Raw genomic sequence first — 21,312 nt, 5'->3', positions numbered from 1 at the left:
AAAAAAACACTATGTAAAAAGAAAGAAAGCTTAAAACTCACCAAACTCACAAATGAAGTAATATTCCTGACTACAGTTACTTTTGATCTTCCAGTGAGATCCAGAGTGTGTGTTGATGTGGCCACAACCAGTTTCCGGCCTCGGCTCACTGAGCCAGTTTGAGTAAATCACATCCGAACCATCTAACCAGATCAAGCCATCTGAGGACAATGCAAAGTTAATGCAGGTCAAATGATTTCTCTATCTCTACTAAAAAAGTCATGGAATTGATTATAAAACATTTGCATTTATTTGATTTCATGTCAGTCATAAAATCATATTCTCAAAATGCATTTATTCAAATTGCTTAGAATCAGCACAAATCGTTTTATTGTGAAAACAATTACATTTATTCAGTTAAAAAGGATGAACGTGGTTAAAATATGGGCAAACAATATGTTTGAAATTGAAAAAAAAAAAGGATTTATTAATGACAAATATATAAACCTGGTTGTTTAAAACACATTCAGTTTAAAGCTGTTTAAATGTGCATCAAATTCATTTTATTAGTTTATGATGTCTAATCCAAATAGATGGAAAATTGTAGGTCTAATACATACATTTAGGCCAAAATATTTTAGCCTAAATGTCTTACTATTGCTAAATAATAGAAAAGCCATAATATTTCAACTAAACCATCGCTGGGCAGCATTAATTCAAGCTTTCGCAATAATCTAGTGCCGTCACACCATGTACCTTCCGTGTCCAGAGTGAGGTTGATGGAGGTAGACACTAGTCCTATCCACCAGTCCTGCTCCGACTGCAGGTGTTTCTGGAGAAATTGCTGGGTTGCATCACTCTGGATGAAGGCCAGATGCCCACCGTCCCGCTCACACCAAGCCTGAGCACTGAGGAAACTGCGCTTCAGGCCCACAAACTCATAGCAGGAGCTCTCGAAAGCCTGTTGGTGCTCTGGGCAGGAAAGACCTTCAGGTCCTGCTTCGTCACACGCTAAGATGATCAGAAAAAGCGAAGTAAAGAGTCTGCCATCCATCTCTAGTCATACATGAAGACTAGAAGAAGCATCCTGGTGTTTTTGTCTATATAAAGGGTTTTGAGCGCTACCAAAAACGCACCAGCTTTCCAGATGAGTCTATTGATTGGCTCTCAAACAAAACCCATTGATGTAATAGCCTAATGGATGCATATTGTGTTTTTATACAAACAAAGGCAATGTTCATTTAGATCAAGTAGATAAGCCAGCCTTTACCCACAGAGTGACGCACAGTCATTGGATAGGCACTGCAAAAGTTAGGGTAGTTCCAGCTCAGTGTTTCACAAATCAGTCCACCATCATGAAGTAAATGGTATTGTCACATCAGCCTCTCAGGCTGGCCAAGCTGGTGTTGAGATGGTTTTAGCTCGTCTCCCAGCTTGATCAGCTAAGACCAGTCAGGTTAGCTAAAAAAAGTGTCCAAAACCCCTCTAAAACCAGCCAAAACCAGACAACTAGGCTGGTTTTAGCTGTTCCCCCCCAGCAAGGTAGACTTTCTCAAATCAACTTCGGGTATGTTTACACGACAACGATATGCTTAAAATGGAGAAGTTTTTCCTGTGAGTGTTCTGCGTACAGACGACACCATTGTCAAAACGATCCCCATTCACACTTATCCACGAAAACAACTAAAAACGCTGTATTCTGCTGCCAGGCCATTAGATGGCGATTAAACACTATAGACTAAACACGTAATACGCATGTGCAGGACGTCATCGTCTTCAGAGATTCAAGTTTTTGTTGTTTACACGGAGACCAGTTTCAAAAACTTGCACTTTTCATGACACTGTTTAACTAAAAACTTGTTATGCCTTTTGGCCGTTCATTTACACGACAAAAACGTTTTGGCTGGCTGAAAACGCAAACTTTTGAAAATGGGTTTCAAAGAACAAGTTTTTGAAAACGGTCTCCATGTAAACAACAAAAAGGCGAATCTCTGAAGACGATGACGTCTTGCACATGCGTATTACGTGTTCAGTCTATAGTGTTTCATCGCCATCTAATGGCCTGGCAGAAGAATACAGCGTTTTTAGTCGTTTTCGCGGATCCGTGTGAATGGGGATCGTTTTGACAGTGGTGTGGTCTTAACTCAAAGGAAAAACTTATATAGTTGTCGTGTAAACATAGTAGCCTACCCTAAGTTTGTCCTGAAAATCTATAGGTGTTTTTGTAATTGTTTTTTTAGTCACATTTTTTTGACTATGAGGACTTTTGTTTGATCTGAGAAAAATACTTACATTTACACAACTGATGTATGAGTTGATGAATATTTATATGTGAATAAAAGCTCATTCATTAAATAACATTAAATCTGTTCATTATATAAAGCAACCGAGTCTCTTCAGAAAATTTTGACTAACCGCTCAATTCAAATGGATTCGTTTTATGATCTCTTTATGAACTTTTTGAAGCGTCAAAGTGGTAGTTGCGTTGCTGTCAATGGAGGGACAGAAAGCTCTCAGATTTCATCAAAAATATCTTAATTTGTGTTCTGAAGATGAACAAAAGCCTTACTGGTTTGGAAGAACGTGAGGGTGAGTAATTAATGACAGAATTTTTTTTTTTGGTGAACTATCCCTTTAACTGGTATCACTCCTGAACAACAGGGGGCAGAATAAACCTCTTCACTGTGTTCTCTGACATTAAAACCACAGAAGAAATATACCAATTCAAAACACACCGTTGTATTTCCCGATGTTAGGGACATTGATATATGGAAATATTAAACATATAATTCGACACGGTTTGCCGTTTCTGGTAGATTTGTGTTCTTCTAAGAGGTGAGTGCCTGAAACACCAACCACATCTGTTATTAATGTTATAGATCAGGCGATATGAACTACATAGCTACTGTAAATCCGATTGGCATCAGCAGTAGTAATACACCATGTTTATAAACACTGTACTGAAAGCGATCGACTGTAAGTGTCGTACGGCTTGTTTACATCTTTCTGACACTATTTCGCGGCAGGTTAACAGCTACTTTGAGTTCAAATCCCACTATTTCATGTGTCAGTTTTCAAGCGTTTAAAGATGTTTATGCTTAGGGTGGATTAACCCTAATTTATGAATTTATTTATTTTAACAAATGATAGAAGCAACTGGGATGAATCAATGTCATGTGCAGCATTACTGAGGCGACTAGAAAACACTACAAATTTGAAGGACAAAAGCTTTTTTGAGAAAAGGAAGTAAAACTTCACGTCTGGTTTATAGTATTTTGTGATCGTGTTAATGATCGTTTCATAACAAATCTGATATCATCTAAATCCTTATAAAGCCTACTTTATCATATTTGATACATGCATTTCTAAAAATCTGAATTCTGACAGTACTTTTGCTTTTAGCAAGTAAAAGGCCTTATAATTGTAAAAACTGTCCCACTTAAGGTCGCGGTTCACGTGTCTTTTTGTAGTGACGATTTTTATAAAGTAAACGAATTAATAACTCTATGTTGTTAGTAATATTTCAAGATAAACACTTACTGAACTGAAGCAACTTAGGTTTGCTTGATCACCAATGCATTTTTTGTTTTCAAAAGAAAAATGATAAAATGTGTGAGTATCAAATATGATTCATCAGGCTTTTGAAGAACGCTTAGTCCTATTTGTTCATCTCTCAATCATCATTACATTGAATTGCATTATATGTTTTGTACCAAAAATATAAACTACACGAAACTATAATCATTCAAATAACATCTTACTAAGACATATTGGGAGATATAGTTACAACTGACATGTATATGCATTTTATGTAAGTAGTCTGTTATACTGTTATAAAGAGCTCATTGATTTTCATTACAATCAATCATCTTACTTTTTGGGCGTATAAATATCAGCAACTGCACCAAATGCATATTTTTCCTACGTTTGAGCCTCTGATTTTTTCCCAACTCAAACTATCTTTTCCAAAATGAAAACTTAGTTTTATAAACAAATCTTTATATAACTATATAATCTATACTGGCTTTCTATTTATGCAATACAGTGAATGACAACCTGTCTGTAATCTCCCAGTAGTATTCATGCAGTTAGTTAAGTGATTCATTTACACCAAAACCGAATTTCATAATGATCTCATACAAGCTCAATGCCGACTCATTTTCTGTCAGTTCTTTTTCGTGAAGTCGAATGTATGCTAATGTTTGTGGGTGGTTGAAGGACGCGAAGGCTACACTCGATGCTTCCTTTAAATGAGCCGAATGAAGGATGCGAAACGAAGGCTGCCATTCAAGGATCCTTCAGATCGGCTGAGATATATGCAAAGCACCCTAAAACTAGAAATATCATGACGGAGCATTGTGTTTTATTCCCATGTTGACCTGTAGCCCATGTAGCTCTATGTTTAAGGGGAAAACGCCCATGAAAATAGTTATAGTATTTTTGTATTATAATAATGTTATTATTATATTGTTATGATATATTCTTAATTTATCTTGTAAATCCTTGTAACATTCTATCAGATAGATAAAGTTTTTTGTCTTCTTAAACTAAATTATACAATTTTAATAATAATACTATTTAGTTTGACATTACAACTGAGGGAAAACAAAACATGACTGTTTTGTAAAAGTTTAGTGCAATCAGCCTTCTATACCCTTAAATAAACTGTACCACTATGTTTTTTTGGGCATGTACCATATTTAGTCAAACAATCAACCATTTATACAATCTGAGACCATCACTTCATCACAGTTTTATAACTCTTACTAAATGTGATCATAAAGTTATATTTGTGTTCCTAACGTTTGCTTTCTCCTAGGCTATAATGCTGTTGGCTCAGATAAACCAGTCAGCAGATTTCCAGCATGAGGATGATGCTCAGGAAGTCACGCTCTGCTTAACCGAGGCTGTGGGGATATCAGGTCACTGCTGCGCACTTCATAAATTTTTTTTATAAATTTTTATTAAAGGAAAAGTCGTGCATTTCCCCCCCCCGAAAGAAACGAACTCTATTATGCATTAAATTGATCAAAAGTGACAGTGAAGACTTTATATTGATACAAAAAAATTATATTTTAAACAAATAATGTTCTTTTAAATGTTCTATTCACCAAAGGGTCCTAGAAAAAAAATGTGTCAATGACGTTTCCACAAAAATATTATGTTTTCAATATTGTTAATAATAAGAAATGTCTCTTGAGCTATTTTCTGAAGTATCATGTGACTGGAGTAATGATGCTGAAAATTCAGCTTTGCATCACTAGAATAAATTATATTTTAAAATATATTAAAATAGAAAAGGGTTATTTGAAACTGTAACAATTTTTCACTGTATTTTTTATCAAATAAATGCAGCCTTGGTCAGCATAAGAGACATTTGAACGGCAGTGTTCTCCATATTACACTCATCATGATCTATTTGTCTTGTTAATTATTCAGATGGTGATCAGAGCATGGACACAGTCAGTTTGCAGGCTGTGACTTTATCAGATGGCTCCACTGCATATATACCTCACAACCCTCAAGGTACGTCTGTTACGATGCATTCTGAACAAACATCGTTCACCTGAGACACTTTGACATGTAAAGCTTAGCATCACCTTCTATAAGAAACAAATTGGCATATTGATTAGCAAATCTGTTGGTTATTTCATTTTTTGTTGTTGTGGTTCTGCAGATTCTTTCTACATTTTCTATTAAACATTTGCATGTATGCGTTTTGAAGAACAGTAATGTGTTCCCTGGGAATCAAACCCATGACCTTTTCAATTAGTTAACCTACCGGATCTTAAAATTATTAGTTTTTATTTTTTACTTAGTGTGTGTGTGTGTGTGTATAGCCTATATATATATTAGATGCACCTTGCTAGTACCGAGTACCTTCAGAACTGCCTTAATTCTTCGTGGCATAGATTCAACATGGTGTTTGCTTATCATCTAATCCACCCAGACCTTAATATGTGGCCGTGTTAGGAGATGATCAACAATATTGTGACAGGTTATGTTTTGGATCATCAGTGAAAATATAACAAATAAAATCTTGCTCAAATAAACGTTTATTAAAATTGATCAGAAAGCATCTGCAATCTATAACTCTGTATTTCTCTTCTTTTTTTTTTATAAACAAATCAGTGTTGTGCATGTTTTTACTTTCCATACTACCATGGAAGTGTTTTTAACTTTCTTTTTAAAATCTCATATTTATTCACAGTTGATACGGTATTCAATTTCTTGTTGTTGTTGAGTGAGGTATTAACTAAGTGCTGGTTGTTTTCCCCAGAAAGCAATATAGTTGAAGGACAAGTGTTCCAGTTAGAGGATGGATCCTCTGCTTATGTGCAACACATCGCTGTTCCAAAAGCAGGTACACTTTCCTGTGTGTTTTGCAGCAAATCTTCACGTTAGTTTCATTGGAAGTGATCTAGCTTTTATTATTTTATGAACGGGCTTATGATGTTAATATGCAAATAATGTTTCTTTTTTAATTTCCCATATTATATGCTCACTAGATGAGCCAAATAACTGGACAAGCTCGTCTGTATGTGATGTTGTTGGTAACGAAAGCTTACGACTGGAAGATGCTCAGACTGTGCAGTTGGAAGATGGAACTACTGCTTACATCCACCACACCACAAAAGGTTTTTCATTTACTCCTGTTTTTGTTGCACTCTTAAAAGTAAAAGTACTATATAGAACCTTAAATTGCCCCTATTATGCTACTTTAAAGGTTCCTAATTTGTTTTGGAGCTCTCCATGCATCAAAGGTCAAAAAACATTTTTTTTTTCTCATAATATGCAATAGAATTATGCACTCATTTAAGACATTTCTCCTTATATAGAACCTAAAATTGAGTCAAGAACCCCACTGAACCTATTTTTCTAAGAGTGTGTGCAGGATGTTAAATAAGATTCAGTTGAACATGCTTTATATATACAGTGTATATATATATATATATATATATATATATATATATATATATATATATACACATACACTGCCGTTCAAAAGTTGAACGGTAAGATTTTGAATGTTTTTAAAAGAAGTCTCTTCTGCTCACTAAGGATGCATTTATTTGATTAAAAATACAAACCAAACCCTGTAATATTGTGAAATATTATTTCAATGTAAAACAGTGGTTTTCTGAATGAATATATATATATATATATAGTAAAGTGTAATTTATTCCTGTGATCAAAGCTGAATTTTCAGCATCGTTACTCCAGTCTTCAGTGTCACATGATCCTTCAGGAATCATTCTAATATGATGATGTGATGCTCAAGAAACATTTATGATTATTATCAATGTTGAAAACAGTTGTGTACCATTTTTTTTTAGGATTCTTTGATGAACAGAAAGTTAAAAACAACAGCATTTATTTGAAATAGAATCTTTTGTAACTTTATAAATGTCTTTACTGTCACTTTTGATCAATTTAATTCCTCCTTGATGAATAAAAGTATTTATTTTTATTTTTATTTAAGAATAAAAATTCTGACCCCAAAGTTTTGAACGGTCGTGTTTAATGTAACAAAAGATTCTGTTTCAGATAAATGCTGTTCTTTTGAACTTTCTATTCATCAAAGAATCCTGAAATAAAAATGTAAATAATTGTTTTCAACATTGATAATAATGAGAAATGTTTCTTGAGCATCAAATAATCATATTAGAATGATTTCTGATCATGTGACACTGAAGACTGGAGTAACGATGCTGAAAATTCATCTTTGATCACAGGAATAAATTACACTTTACTATACACTCACCTAAAGGATTATTAGGAACACCATACTAATACAGTGTTTGACCCCCTTTCGCCGTCAGAACTGCCTTAATTCTACGTGGCATTGATTCAACAAGGTGCTGAAAGCATTCTTTAGAAATGTTGGCCCATATTGATGGGCTAGCATCTTGCAGTTGATGGAGATTTGTGGGATGCACATCCAGGGCACGAAGCTCCAGTTCCACCACATCCCAAAAATGCTCTATTGGGTTGAGATCTGGTGACTGTGGGGGGCATTTTAGTACAGTGAACTCATCGTCATGTTCAAGAAACCAATTTGAAATGATTCGAGCTTTGTGACATGGTGCATTTCCTGCTGGAAGTAGCCATCAGAGGATGGGTACATGGTGGCCATAAAGGGATGGACATGGTCAGAAACAATGCTCAGGTAGGCCGTGGCATTTAAACGATTCCCAATTGGCACTAAGGGGCCTAAAGTGTGCCAAGAAAACATCCCCCACACCATTACACCAACACCACCAGCCTGCACAGTGATAACAAGGCATGATGGATCCATGTTCTCATTCGGTTTACGCCAAATTCTGACTCTACCATCCGAATGTCTCAACAGAAATCGAGACTCATCAGACCAGGCAACATTTTTCCAGTCTTCAACTGTCCAATTTTGGTGAGCTCTTGCAAATTGTAGCCTCTTATTCCTATTTGTGGAAATGAGTGGTACCCGGTGGGGTCTTCTGCTGTTGTAGCCCATCCGCCTCAAGGTTGTGCGTGTTGTGGCTTCACAAATGCTTTGCTGCATACCTCGGTCAGTGTTTCCCCTAGAAATTTTTCCAGCAGCGGTGCTGTTATGTGCCCGAGGTTGTTACCAAGCCGCGCGTGGTGGGGTCCGGTGGCATGCACCCTGTAAGATTAAATTATTATATTTAAAAATAACCCCTTAAACCATGACTTCTGGCAAGTTTTGTGGATAGAAATGGACATTTTGAGAAAAACAAATATGACATGCCATCAACTGATTCAAGGCATGATTATTGCAGCAGCACGTACCTTGAACTGCAGTCACAAACAGAAACCTTCATTTTATAATTTTAGACAGGATTGTTCATGTTTTCTTTTGTGTTCATTTTCAGCTTGTTAGAAATTGTTTAGGGGAAAAATGAAACGGCACAACCCAGAAAAAGATTATTTACAATTTATTGAACATTTTATCTTAATGGGAAAGGCCACACCCAATCTGTGAGCACTTAATTTTTCTGGGCTTTTTAAAGAAGATCTATAAGGCTCTTTGGTAATTGAATGATACTGTGGGGGTATTTTTTGTTTTTGCAAGAAGTCTTATGCTCATCTAGCCTGCATTTATTTAATCAAAAATACAGAAAAAACAGTAGCCTAATATAGTGAAATATTATTACATGATGTTCTTTTTAACTTTTTATTAATCAAAAAATCTTAAAAAAAAAAAAAAAAAAAGTGCATCAGCTATCATCATATTAGAATGATATCTGAAGGACACCAACAAGTTTAGTAGACTCATCTGAAAAATTAAATATGATTTAACGTAAACTATCAGGACTATGAGCTGTAGGTGATACTTCCTCGTCCTCATGGAGAGCGCAGTTCGTACCGCTTTCTCCTTTCCACAAGCGCTTGCTCTCCCGTGGCGTCTGTCGTTGCTATGCAACCATGAACAGAGGCGCGCTTGAAAAAACGACCGCGCCGGCCGCATTTGAAATTTGCACGCGCAAAAAAACGTGCTATGTGAACGGCCCCTTATGGCAACGTGACATTAGTCTAATCGAAAATATTTCCATATGTGGCTCTTTCCTCCTTGTTAACAAGGGGATTCAGAGCCCCCGCATGCAGCGCCGGCGGTCGCCATGACAGTGTTTTTAGGTGTGTAAGTGAATGAAGTGAATGTCGTGATATTGCTGATCATGGAAAGATTTTGCAGCGGCGCTGAAAATCCTGAATACATTGTAGGGGAAACACTGTCGGTTTTAACGAGTGGTTATTTCAGTCAAAGTCGCTCTTCTATCAGCTTGAATCAGTCGGCCCATTCTCCTCTGACCTCTAGCATCAACAAGGCATTTTCGCCCACAGGACTGCCGCATACTGGATGTTTTTCCCTTTTCACACCATTCTTTGTAAACCCTAGAAATGGTTGTGCGTGAAAATCCCAGTAACTGAGCAGATTGTGAAATACTCAGACCGGCCCGTCTGGCACCAACAACCATGCAACGCTCAAAATTGCTTAAATCACATTTCTTTCCCATTCTGACATTCAGTTTGGAGTTCAGGAGATTTTCTTGACCAGGACCACACCCCTAAATGCATTGAAGCAACTGCCATGTGATTGGTTGATTAGATAATTGCATTAATGAGAAATTGAACAGGTTTTCCTAATAATCCTTTAGGTGAGTGTATATTCACATAGAAAACAGCTGTTTTACATTGAAATAATATTTCACAATATTACTGGGGTTTGTTTTGTATTTTTAATCAAATAAATGCAGCCTTATTGAGCAGAAGTGACTTCTTTTAAAAACATTAAAAATCTTACCGACCCCAAACTTTTGAACGGCAGAGTATATATATATATATATACATATAATTTTTTTGTGTCATTAATGCATTTCCAGATACATACGAACCCAGTACCTTGCAGGCGGTGCAGTTAGAGGACGGGTCTACCGCTTACATCCATCATGCTGTTCAGGTGTCTCAGCCGAACACCATTTTGGCCATCCAGACAAATGGCACAGTAGCAGATTTGCAGACGGATACATCCATTGACCAAGAAACAATCAATGCTTTGGAGCAGTACACAACCAAGGTACCCTTTAAAGATGACTAGGCCTAATGCAAAGATACTCACAATGTATTTACCATGACTTTGCTGGTGATATAAAATTAGGCGACGGTGTTGCATATTGTAAATGGCTTTTTTTAGCTAATCATTTTTCAAAATTGGTTAGAAAATAATTTTTGTAAAGTGTAATGATCACTCTTGAATTCTTTCCTGCAGATTGAGGAAATGGACTCGTACACAAACTCTGAGCTGATCACCAATGATCCTCACGGTGTTGTGGAGATGCAGGTTAGAATATAATATAAATGCAAAATAAAAATATCAACAGCCAAATAGGAGATGCTCAAAAATGTTTATCCTCCCTCCCTCTAGATCGTGCTTCAGGGTCAAGAAATCCGGCGTAGTGTGCAGCAGCCTGGGGAGAAATGTTTTCGGTGTGATTATGACGGATGTGGAAAGCTTTACACCACTGCAAATCATCTGAAGGTTATATGGCTTGTGTATTTGAGCCTATCAGCTTGTAAATCAAAGTAATTCACCATAGACAACTTTACAAATGTAATGCATTATGATTTCATGCTGGTGTTTTGTTGTATCAGGTACATGAAAGAGCGCATACAGGTGACAAGCCGTACTGTTGTGACATACCTGGCTGTGGAAAAAAGTTTGCAACAGGTAACAAAAAGATTTACAAATCAATTTGTCACCTCAGCAGGATTTTTTTTTTTCGTGTCCTATTCAACAAGGATGCATCACATTGAAAAACAGTAAAGAAAGACATTTGTAAATGTTAGAAAATATTTTAATTTCAAAGGAAAACCTGTTCTTTTGAACTTTCTATTCATCAAATAATCCTGACGAATCTCTTTTTCAACATTTGATAGTAATAAATGTTACTTGAGCAGCAAATTATCATATTAGAATGATTCCTTAAGGATCACGTGACACTGAAGACTGGAGTAATGATGCGGATAATTCAGCTTTGATCACAGGAATAAATTACAATTTAAGATTTATTACAATAGAAACCAGTTATTTTAAATCAATACATGTGTTTTTGTCTTACCCTGATTCACTATGGTTAGTCTATTATAAGTGTTTATATTTTATACGTCATAAAACGTCATACCACTGACCATGTGCATCTCGTCATATCCGTAAATAGAGAAAAGTTGTTCTTTCTGCTTTGATGCCTGTATGATGTGGGAGTGGTTAGGTTAGTTGTCACAATGAGTGAGAAATCTCGAACCTCAGGGGAATCTCCCGTTTTAAACAAACAGTGAACAGAGGAGAGTCTGCTGGAAAAAAGAGATAGAGCTCGTAATAAAACTAGAATCAACATCGGCTTGGCTCTTCGGAGATGGCGATGGCGAGAACTGAGAGATTTGAAATGTTGTAAAAGGGATGCGGAGATGGCGTTTTTATTACTCAGTAGGTAAGTAAGGTATTTTATTGAACAAATGAATTGCCATATGCAGCTCTCTAACAGAGTTCATTGTAAAGCATTATCTATTGTGAAGGGTCATTTCATTATGGTTGTTGAGGTGCTGTGCTGTAATTTATTTTCAAGGAGGTACTGTGTCCGTTAATGTGTAAAGCTACAGTAACGTCCTCAGCATGAGATCCCTTCAGCAGGAGAACCATATTCATCCGCACAGTCACGCAGAGCCAAAGCACAACCAAAACAATGTTCTGCAGCAAAATGCATGCATTTTTGTTTTGTTTTTGTTTTTTACTATGTAAAGGGTCAAACTTTACATAGTGTACCTTTAAACTGTAATCATTTGTTTATAACATTACACATTTTCAATCTAACAAAATGTATTAAAAAAATTTTTTTTAAATCTTACAGACCCCCAACTTTTGAGCAGTTGTCTATTTCTGACGTGTTTGCTGTGTAAATTCATAACTTGTAGTTCATTTTCTTTTAGGTTATGGTTTGAAAAGTCACATCAGGACACACACTGGAGAAAAACCTTACCGCTGTCAGGAGTTGGACTGTAAAAAATCTTTCAAGACCTCAGGGGACCTTCAAAAGCACACCAGAATTCACACGGGTACTTTCTTTGCCTTCTTAAAATCTTTAATCTATTCCTTGGATTATTGGATTTATTATATTATCTGAATATGAATGTAGTTATCACACAGTACTGTGTTAAAAATACCACGGTATTGAATAGTAGACAAAAAGCTGCATGCATAATAATTATACAAGAAGAAAATCAATGTTTCAAATAGTCGCTCTCGGGCGGAAACCTCATGTCTCCATTTTTCGATATTTTTATAAATCATTACTATTGGTTACCCTTTACGTCCGTCTGTGGTTTTTGCAAATATCTAACCAATGAAAAGTGTTAAAAAGAGCTTGTGACTAAACCTTGTATCTCCATTGGCTCCTCAAACTGTCAGTTAAACTTCATAACCCTTTATCGTGAACGAAGTGCTGCACGCTTTTGAGAACGTTTCTGCTTGTTTTCAATGCAAGGGTAAATAAATAACTGGTTCTTTTGAATAAGTACAGCGTTTTCTTTACTCAAGAAACAGAAACGCTATATAAAAAAGGTAATGTTTTATGTATTTGAGGAGTGGAGAAGACTAGCATTTGTCGATTGATAGCCAACAACACTTAAATAGTCTTAAATTGCCTGCGCGAAGCACTTCCTCTTTAATAACATGGGGTTTTGGCTAAATGAAAGAAAAAAACTGAGAGTCCACATAGCTAGAGTAAACTCTATAATCTGTTAATTGGTGAAAACGTTTGATTCCCTCAGATTCAGCAACTCTAATGAAAGACAAAACACATGTCTGAAATTCGCTGGTCAAAAACATTAAACTCCATTTGAGCTTGATTTTGGTAAAACGTTAATAATAAAATGACACATATAAATCCACAATATCAACTTTGACAGCGCCGTGGTGTCTAATTATTTTTTAAGTATGTTTTTTTTTCTGAAAAGTAGTGTTTTTGGACATACAAGGTTTCCGCCCAACAGCGACGATATGGAGATTTGATATTAGCAGCCTTATTACCAATATGATACTACGGTACCACCACATTACCTGGGCGTCTACATATGACCTCTTTTCTTTTAAGGTGAGAAGCCATTTTTATGTCCTTTCCCGGGCTGTGGACGATCCTTCACTACCTCAAACATCTGTAAGGTGCATGTTCGCACACACACAGGAGAAAAACCGTATCACTGCCCAGAACCAGGCTGTAATCGGGCCTTTGCCAGCGCAACGAATTACAAGAACCACATACGGATCCATACAGGTATGCTGCTCTTTAGCCTTAAAGGGGTTGTTCACCTAGAAATGAAAATGCGTATCCTTTTAATCGTCCCAGACCTGTATGACATTCTTTCTCACGTGGAACTCAAAAGGAGAAATTTTGAATGATGTGCTGCTGATCTGTTTAGATGTAGAGTTGTTATTGTTTATCTGGTTCTCAAACAAAGCTATCGTACGAATTCACTTTCATTGTGCTTCTTGTCATGTCTGAGCTTGTTAACTCCAGTCGTCATTCCCTTTCATTGTATTAAAATGATAGTTCAGCTAAAAATAAATGTACTCACCCTCATGTCGTTCCAAACCTGTATGACTTTGTTTCTGCTGTGGAACATAAAAGAAGATCTCTGTTAATGTCGGTTAACTACATTAGTTAACACAATCTAACAAAGAAACATACGGTAACACTTAATTTTAAGGTGACGTAGTTACACATGGTGCCTGACTTACAGTAGTAGTTAAAGTAAATGATGCATAATTACAAATAAATAACCCTAAACCTAACCATTAACCATAACCCTATAGTATTTACATGTAATGAAGTAATATTACGCAGTTACTCATTTGTGTAATTACACTGTAATAACACCACCTTAAAATAAAGTGTAACAAAAACACTTCTAAAGCGTTTATTAATCTTAGTTATTGTTAATTTCAACATTTACTAATACGTTATTATGCTCAAACAATGTATTTGTTAATATTATTTAATGGACCTGAGATAGCAGAAACTATCAATGAACATTTGTATTTTATTAACAAAGAATGATAAATATCATAATACATGTATTGCTCATTGTTAATGTTAGTTAATGCATTGACGTGAGGAGGACTAAATGATGACAGAATTTCCATTTTGGGTGGACTATTTGTTTGCACTCTTTCTTAATAAAATGTAACCTAACCTGAATGTAACTATGAATGCAACTCTTGTGAAATATCTAAACCATTGTCTTCATAACACGCAGGAGAGAGGCCGTATGTTTGCACAGTTCCTGGATGTGACAAGCGATTCACCGAGTACTCGAGTCTATACAAACATAATGTAGTGCACACTCCCTGTAAACCCTACAAGTGCAACCACTGTGGGAAGACGTACAAGCAGATTTCCACTCTAGTCATGCACAAACGTACAGCACACAATGACTCTGAGCCTATAGAAGAGGAGTCGGAGGGCTATTTTGAATCCCCTTCAGGTTGGTTGTAAAAACATATCTAGTATATCCTAAATACAGATCAGATTTTGATGATGTTTCATGAGCAGAACTGGGCTGTTTTTTGCATTCAGAGGCTATAGATGACCCCTCAATGAGTGTTAGCCCTGTGAAGTGTGAAGACACTTGTCCTGAAATGGCTCCTGAAGTATCTGATGTCACGGAACAACAGCATGTAACTTTCATCACACAAGATGGAGCATCACAGGTTTACATCTAAAGTTTCTCATTAGATCTACATGTTTTTATATTAAGTGTTTTGAGTCTTTTACTGAGACTACCAATTAAAGTGTGGTACTATGTTTAACAGCATAGAAAAAAGTCAGTAGATTTGTGTGTGGTCATTTGAACTGTTGGTGGCACTAGAGACTGACTGCAAATTTGGTCAGGTGACTTTTCAAAACTTAATTTCTGTGCTGCCATCATTGTTGGGTAAATTACTTACAAATCTTAATCCATTACTGAATACAAATTACATGATGCATATTTTATTTAGTGATCTATTATATAATAGTAATCTAGTACATTACAAATTTTAGGTAATATAATCTAACTACTTTTTGATTACTTTTGACCTAACTCGTTTATCGCATTGATTTGAATTGGATAATCTTGTACCATATTCATATGAAAAATAAAAAAAGAGAAAGAAAAAGTAGTCCTTTTTTTTAAATAAACCATATAAAGTGCATTGAACATTACAATATGTCAGGGTTTCCCAAACTAGGGGTTTTTAAAGGAACTGCAAGGGCTTCATAAATTAATGAATGAATCATAAAAATGGTCAAATTAAAATATGTTCAATATTTTTGTTTTGTTTATGCCTGTGATTTTAACAGGCTATTGGAAATACAATCACAATGGTAACACAAGATGGCAGTATGATCACCTTCCCACCCACTGAGTCTTTGCTGTCTTCAGCGGAGGCTCATTCAGTGACGATGGTCTCAGAGGACGGGACTGAAGGACAGGTGTGTAGGATTTTTGGGTGTTGTAAATTTGACAACCAAGTTCTCTCATGTGTGTGGTTTTCATTTCCAGCAAACACATAAAAGATTCTTTCCGAATTATCACAAGACTATATTCTGCCTAATGCTGATCTGTGTGCATAAAGAGTGCTGCGATGATGTTTCTTTAAAGGCCAACCTGGAAGTAAGCATCACTCTGGTTCCAATCGACAAAAACCCATTGTTTCCATTGGCTTTTGGGTTATTGCTGAAAATAAGCTCTTTGACCAACAAAAATGTTCAGCTGAAATGAACAGCTGGAAGCATAAATACAACCATGGTCACATGACTTCACTACACCATGGTCACATGACTTCACTAAGCTTCCGACAATTGTTTCAGTCTTTATTTAAAAAACAAACAAAAAAAAAACGTTTTAACTGAAAGTTTGAATTAGAATAATTTGCAAGAGCGTGATTATAAACACGAGGCTTTGAAAGTGGACTAGTGAGTAGATGAGCTTACCTGATGATGTTTAATGGCCCCTACAACCTTTGTGGTCCCATTTAGCCACTTGTTAGCAACCGCATTTTTCAAGACAAGTAAAAAATTTAAAAAAATCACGAGGGGACATTGCTGATGTATTTTTGTGTTGTTGAATAAAACGTGAAAATATCTTGGTATCACCACACTAAAAACCCATTAAAAAAACACATTGACTTCAGGACTTTGGAACTAGAACTGCTATAATGCTAACTCTTTTCCAGGTTTTGGCCCGCTATAATACATCACCCCCGCAGCACTCTATAAACTGATCATAGGAAATATTTTTATGTATTTTTTTCTGTTTTCTTCAGATGACTATTATGATGCCAGATTTAACATCTTGCAGGAACATACAGGATGGGTTATCAGCACACCCAATTACACTTCTGGCTACTTCTAACGGCACACAGATTGCGGTTCAGGTAGAATAAGTCTGCAATACACTACATGACTTTTGCCCAGAGTTTTGCCTGATTTACAGTTGGAGGAGTTGATGTTAGTCACAGACAATCTGCAGATTTTAGATGGTTGGATTCTTCACCAATTTCACAGAAAATCGCATATGATAGCCACAGACCATGATTTTTTTTTACTTCAGATTATGATTTCATCCAGTCGTAGGAAATCAAACATGTTCGATATATTGAGCCGATTTTAGAACATTATTTTGATTTGCAACAAGCATGTAACTGGTGGCTAGTGCATGTTTCTACATTGAATTTAGACACCGACCAACGCGGGCAATCACCAGATTTTAGTAGGCTACATCACTTTCCACGACCTGACAAATTGAACATGTTCAATCGGTGAAAACAAGCGACAAGCACCCACAGGCGCCGACATACCATCTGAAAAAACCTGATGAAGTGTCTGTTGGCGCTGGTTGTGTCTGTCGGTGCAGTGTGAATTAGCCTTTAGTTGTGTTTGGAACAAATGTCTGGTAACCGTTTACAAAGTTGGCAAGTTTATGATGCCTTGTATTTTTAAGGATCAGACAGGCTGCGGCCAAAAATTGTCACTTCCTGTCTACTGAGATGATCCCTTCATCTGATTTTTGAAGGTAGCATAGATACACTGATGGAACCAAAACATTATAACCAGTCACAGGTGAAGCTAATATTGTGGATCATCTCCTAACAAGGCCACATATTAATGTCTGGGTGGATTAGATGATAAGAAAACAATCAGTTCTCGTAATCAACGTGTTGGATGCAGGAGAAATGGGCCGGAATAAAGATCCGAATGACTTTGACAAGGGACAAATTGTTATGGCAAAACGACTGATATCCCATTATCCTGTGCATTTAATTCCATGACATGAAAGTTGTGGTTGTTGGTTCCAGCCTTTAGTCCGGCCTAGATGGTTTCACTCGCTTTTATTTTTCCAATGCTATTTTTGACCTTGATTTTTAAGTGTATAGCTGGGCATATGTATATATTATTGAGCATAGGTGTTGTATTCTATCTTGTAGCTCAACGAACAGACTTCACTGGAAGAGGCTCTGAGGATAGCATCATCATTACAGGGAGGAGAAACAACAGGACTGGCCAATTAACTACCTTCACCTTCAGTATTTAGTGTAACTAGTGATTCCAATGATGAACAAATGATGAACTTTTGTAATTACCCTTTCACCGCAATTGTACAGAGGTTACAGTGTGCACTATGAAAAGATTTTTAACAGATTTTGTTCACATTGATATAGATATCTAAAAGGCGGAAACCTGTTTGCATTTTTTAAATAAAAAGAGATGAAGGGGATGTTTAGCGTGTCGTGATGATTTCTCATTTATGACATTGATTCGACTCCAAATGTTCTTTCTTCCCTTGAAGAGCACAAGGTTTGTGCCATTATGTCATTAAAGCAACATACCTAATGCAAAGTATATTTTTTCTGTTCGACTATTCATTCAAAGTGTTATGCTGATAATATGAATAGTTATAAAGTATTTTGTAGTAAATTAGAAAATGTAAAACGAGCATTTTCACTAGTTTATTCAGATACATACTATATATAAGGCTACATAGTGGGGTGGGGCAAAAAATTGTTTTGGCATTAAAAAGTAAAGGCAGCAGTGAAGTTGGGCAATAGCTACCTATTAGCTTTTTTAGAAGAAACATGGTTAGGAAACGGCCTGTGCGATTGAAATTATATGGTAGTCACTACTGTAAAACTGTAAAGATTATGAAAATTAAATCACTGTAAAGCAATGCAGTCGGTAGAACTTGTTTGTTAGATGACTTGAGGCCAAAATACAATCAGCAGATTCTTAGCACTTGAAATTCTTCAGACTTTTTGGAAACAGAACTTCCTCCTTGTACGCTTCTGATTTCATTCCTATTGTTGTTTCTTGAATTGGTCATTTACAAGACCTGTTTTTCAGGGCAATAAATAGAAGTAGTGTTTCCCCAGCATGAACTAGTTGCTGTGGCATTTTCTGCCTGTGAAAGTGGCACAGACAATCCAAGAAAATGTGTTTAGATGGTATAAATTACACATGGCTTGGTACAATAGATAACAACATTTAATTCCTATTTATACACTGTAAAATCTAACATTGTTCTTACTAACTATTGTTTAGTTAACTTTAATTAATCTCCGACAATGTGTTGAACTTACTTAAAAAAAATTAGTAATCTGTACTGTTTGCATGCTATGCCTTCATTACTCAGAAAACCCTATTAAACATTGCTTGACTGGTTTGAGTACCATTTTGCCAAAGCAAAAAAAAAAAAAAAGCAGGCGGGGCAAATGGTTTTTGAAGCGGGGCAATTCTTAATAGACTTTTCACTAATTTCTTCCACTTCTGCAGTCATCATTCTTAGTTGCATACGCTAATTTTCCAGTCTTGTTGAATGTTATTGTCAATACAACTAAAAATTTTGGGAGAACGTCACATAAGTTGACTTCATAAATTCATGTTGATTTCCTAAAATCAACCGAAAATTCCTCACCATTATTGTGATTAGTGTTCCATTTGGTTGGACACTTGAAACTTAATTTATATCATTCTGATTCTCTTCCAATTGATGCAGTGATGCAACATGAAATCACAGTTATTTGATTTCAAAGGAAGTGAAGTAATAAATATTATATATACTGTATTTATACTTAAATTATTTCCATGTTCTTAATGAATGTATTTATGATGTATAACATGTTTATCATGTTAAATAATGATCTTTTTACATTTTAATTGCAAACACTTATGGCATAAACTTTTAATTGGGTTGATATAATCCCTCTATATTTGTGACAATATCTTGCAATATTGCTTGAGTCACACACAGACTTCAACATTCAGCATGCAAACCACAACAATGGTAACAAGTTTTTTAAAAAAAATACTTTAATTAATTAGACCATTGCAATTTTATTTGCTGTCTCTTGTCAGTATAACCCCAATAACGATAGCAAATACAATTTTAATGGTTAAATAAAGCCAAAAATGGTAAAACAAAGCAATTAATTTATTCATGCCGCAATGCACTCCGGGAGTACACTTCCTCAGATCACAGATAGAATTAAGTTGACAAAACTTAAATAGATTAAGTAAGAAGAACTTGATGTAATTAAGTTATGCTTACTTACTTAATTTAATTGTGCAAACTCGTTGCCTTAATTTAAGTAAACTGAACTAATTAGTTTTTACGGTGTAGATGAAGTCTTGAAGTGAATGCAGATGTTGTAGGTTGCAGTTTTTTTATAGCTCTTTTTGCTCCGAGGAGATAAGATGATGAAAAATAGTATTATTTTAATTAAATAGTATATAGTATATTATTATTTTTTAAAATAGTGTATTAAGTATTTTCTTTTGGATAAAGTAGGCTATATATGTACACATTTATATATTTTTTCCACACACACCAGGTATACCTACATTTCAGCTTTGAAACAATTCAGTTGCCATAAAATTTCGTACTCTGATAGCGCATGTAGGCCTACATCGAGGAGACGTTTGCTTTTACATTTGCAAAATGTATTTTTTTGAATGTTTGCTCATCTGCAATATGTCTACCAAAAGATGTTTCCTGTCAGATGTTAAATAGACATTTAGAAAACATCTAATATATGTTTATATACATTTATATAACATCTAATTTATGTAATATATATAAACATTAAATAATGTTTATGATTTAGAGTGTATAACTGCTTGTTCTAAGATGTTTATCAGATGTTTGTGCACAACAGATGTTTTCCAGATGAAGTGCTCTTTAGCAGACATCTTAGAGACGTACCTGTGCTATGTATGTTATAATGCGGCAAAAAGACACTAAATTGAAGTCTTCAGGAGGTAAATACATCTCAAGATGTATTTTTTTAGAATGTTTGCTCATCTCTAATATGTCACTAAGATGTTTCCTGTCAGATGTTAAATATACATTTAGCAAACGTCTTTAAGATGTTTGTGAAACTGACTTTTTAAAAGATGTTTGGACAGCAGAGTTAAGTTAAATATAAGTTGATGGTCTTGTGTGGATAGCTACTAATAGAAATTCATTTGAAGGTTCGGTCACACTTTATTTTAGATGTCCTTAACTACTTATTGTGTTCAAATTGAACCGCAAAAAATTTGGTCTGATGTTGAGGTGGGATATCAGGTAAGGTTAGGGACTGTATTGGTGGTTTGGGTAGGTTTAAGGGTGGATTAAGGTGTAAAGGAAGGGTCAACAGTGTAATTATGTAATTACAGAAATTAATTACATGCAGGTATTTCTTTTTTTAAATATAAGTACAATATAAAAACGTAGCCTACACGATAATTGTATAATAATACTAAT

The 21,312-nt window shown here is 35.5% G+C and overlaps 2 protein-coding genes across 2 annotated transcripts in view; one reads left to right on the top strand and one right to left on the bottom strand.

The window, feature by feature from the left end:
- The window catches only part of pkd1l2b (polycystic kidney disease 1 like 2b), a 31,306-nt gene extending 30,247 nt beyond the window's left edge, over window positions 1-1,059 (bottom strand). Inside the window, exons 1-2 of the mRNA XM_077201807.1 lie at window positions 736-1,059; window positions 42-200 (exon numbers count right to left, since the gene is read on the bottom strand). Coding sequence (XP_077057922.1) covers window positions 42-200; window positions 736-1,033 — 457 coding nt within the window. The 5' untranslated portion in view covers window positions 1,034-1,059. The remainder of the gene's footprint in view (window positions 1-41; window positions 201-735) is intronic.
- Window positions 1,060-2,678: 1,619 nt separating this feature from the next.
- On the top strand, window positions 2,679-18,288 carry znf143a (zinc finger protein 143a). Its single transcript, XM_077201787.1, has 16 exons — window positions 2,679-2,814; window positions 4,799-4,901; window positions 5,419-5,505; window positions 6,260-6,343; window positions 6,489-6,617; window positions 10,362-10,555; window positions 10,748-10,819; window positions 10,904-11,017; window positions 11,131-11,206; window positions 12,463-12,588; window positions 13,626-13,805; window positions 14,788-15,015; window positions 15,108-15,241; window positions 15,873-16,004; window positions 16,838-16,948; window positions 17,999-18,288. The coding sequence occupies exons 2-16, from the start codon at window positions 4,805-4,807 to the stop codon at window positions 18,080-18,082; spliced, it is 1,848 nt and encodes a 615-aa protein (XP_077057902.1). The 5' UTR covers window positions 2,679-2,814; window positions 4,799-4,804; the 3' UTR covers window positions 18,083-18,288.
- The last annotated feature ends 3,024 nt before the right edge of the window (window positions 18,289-21,312 follow it).

This window comes from Siphateles boraxobius, unplaced genomic scaffold, assembly GCF_051911475.1.
Source record: "Siphateles boraxobius isolate OS27281-9 unplaced genomic scaffold, OSU_SipBor_1 48, whole genome shotgun sequence".
NCBI classification, from domain to species: domain Eukaryota; kingdom Metazoa; phylum Chordata; class Actinopteri; order Cypriniformes; family Leuciscidae; genus Siphateles; species Siphateles boraxobius.
This window is presented reverse-complemented; position numbering and strand designations above follow the sequence as displayed.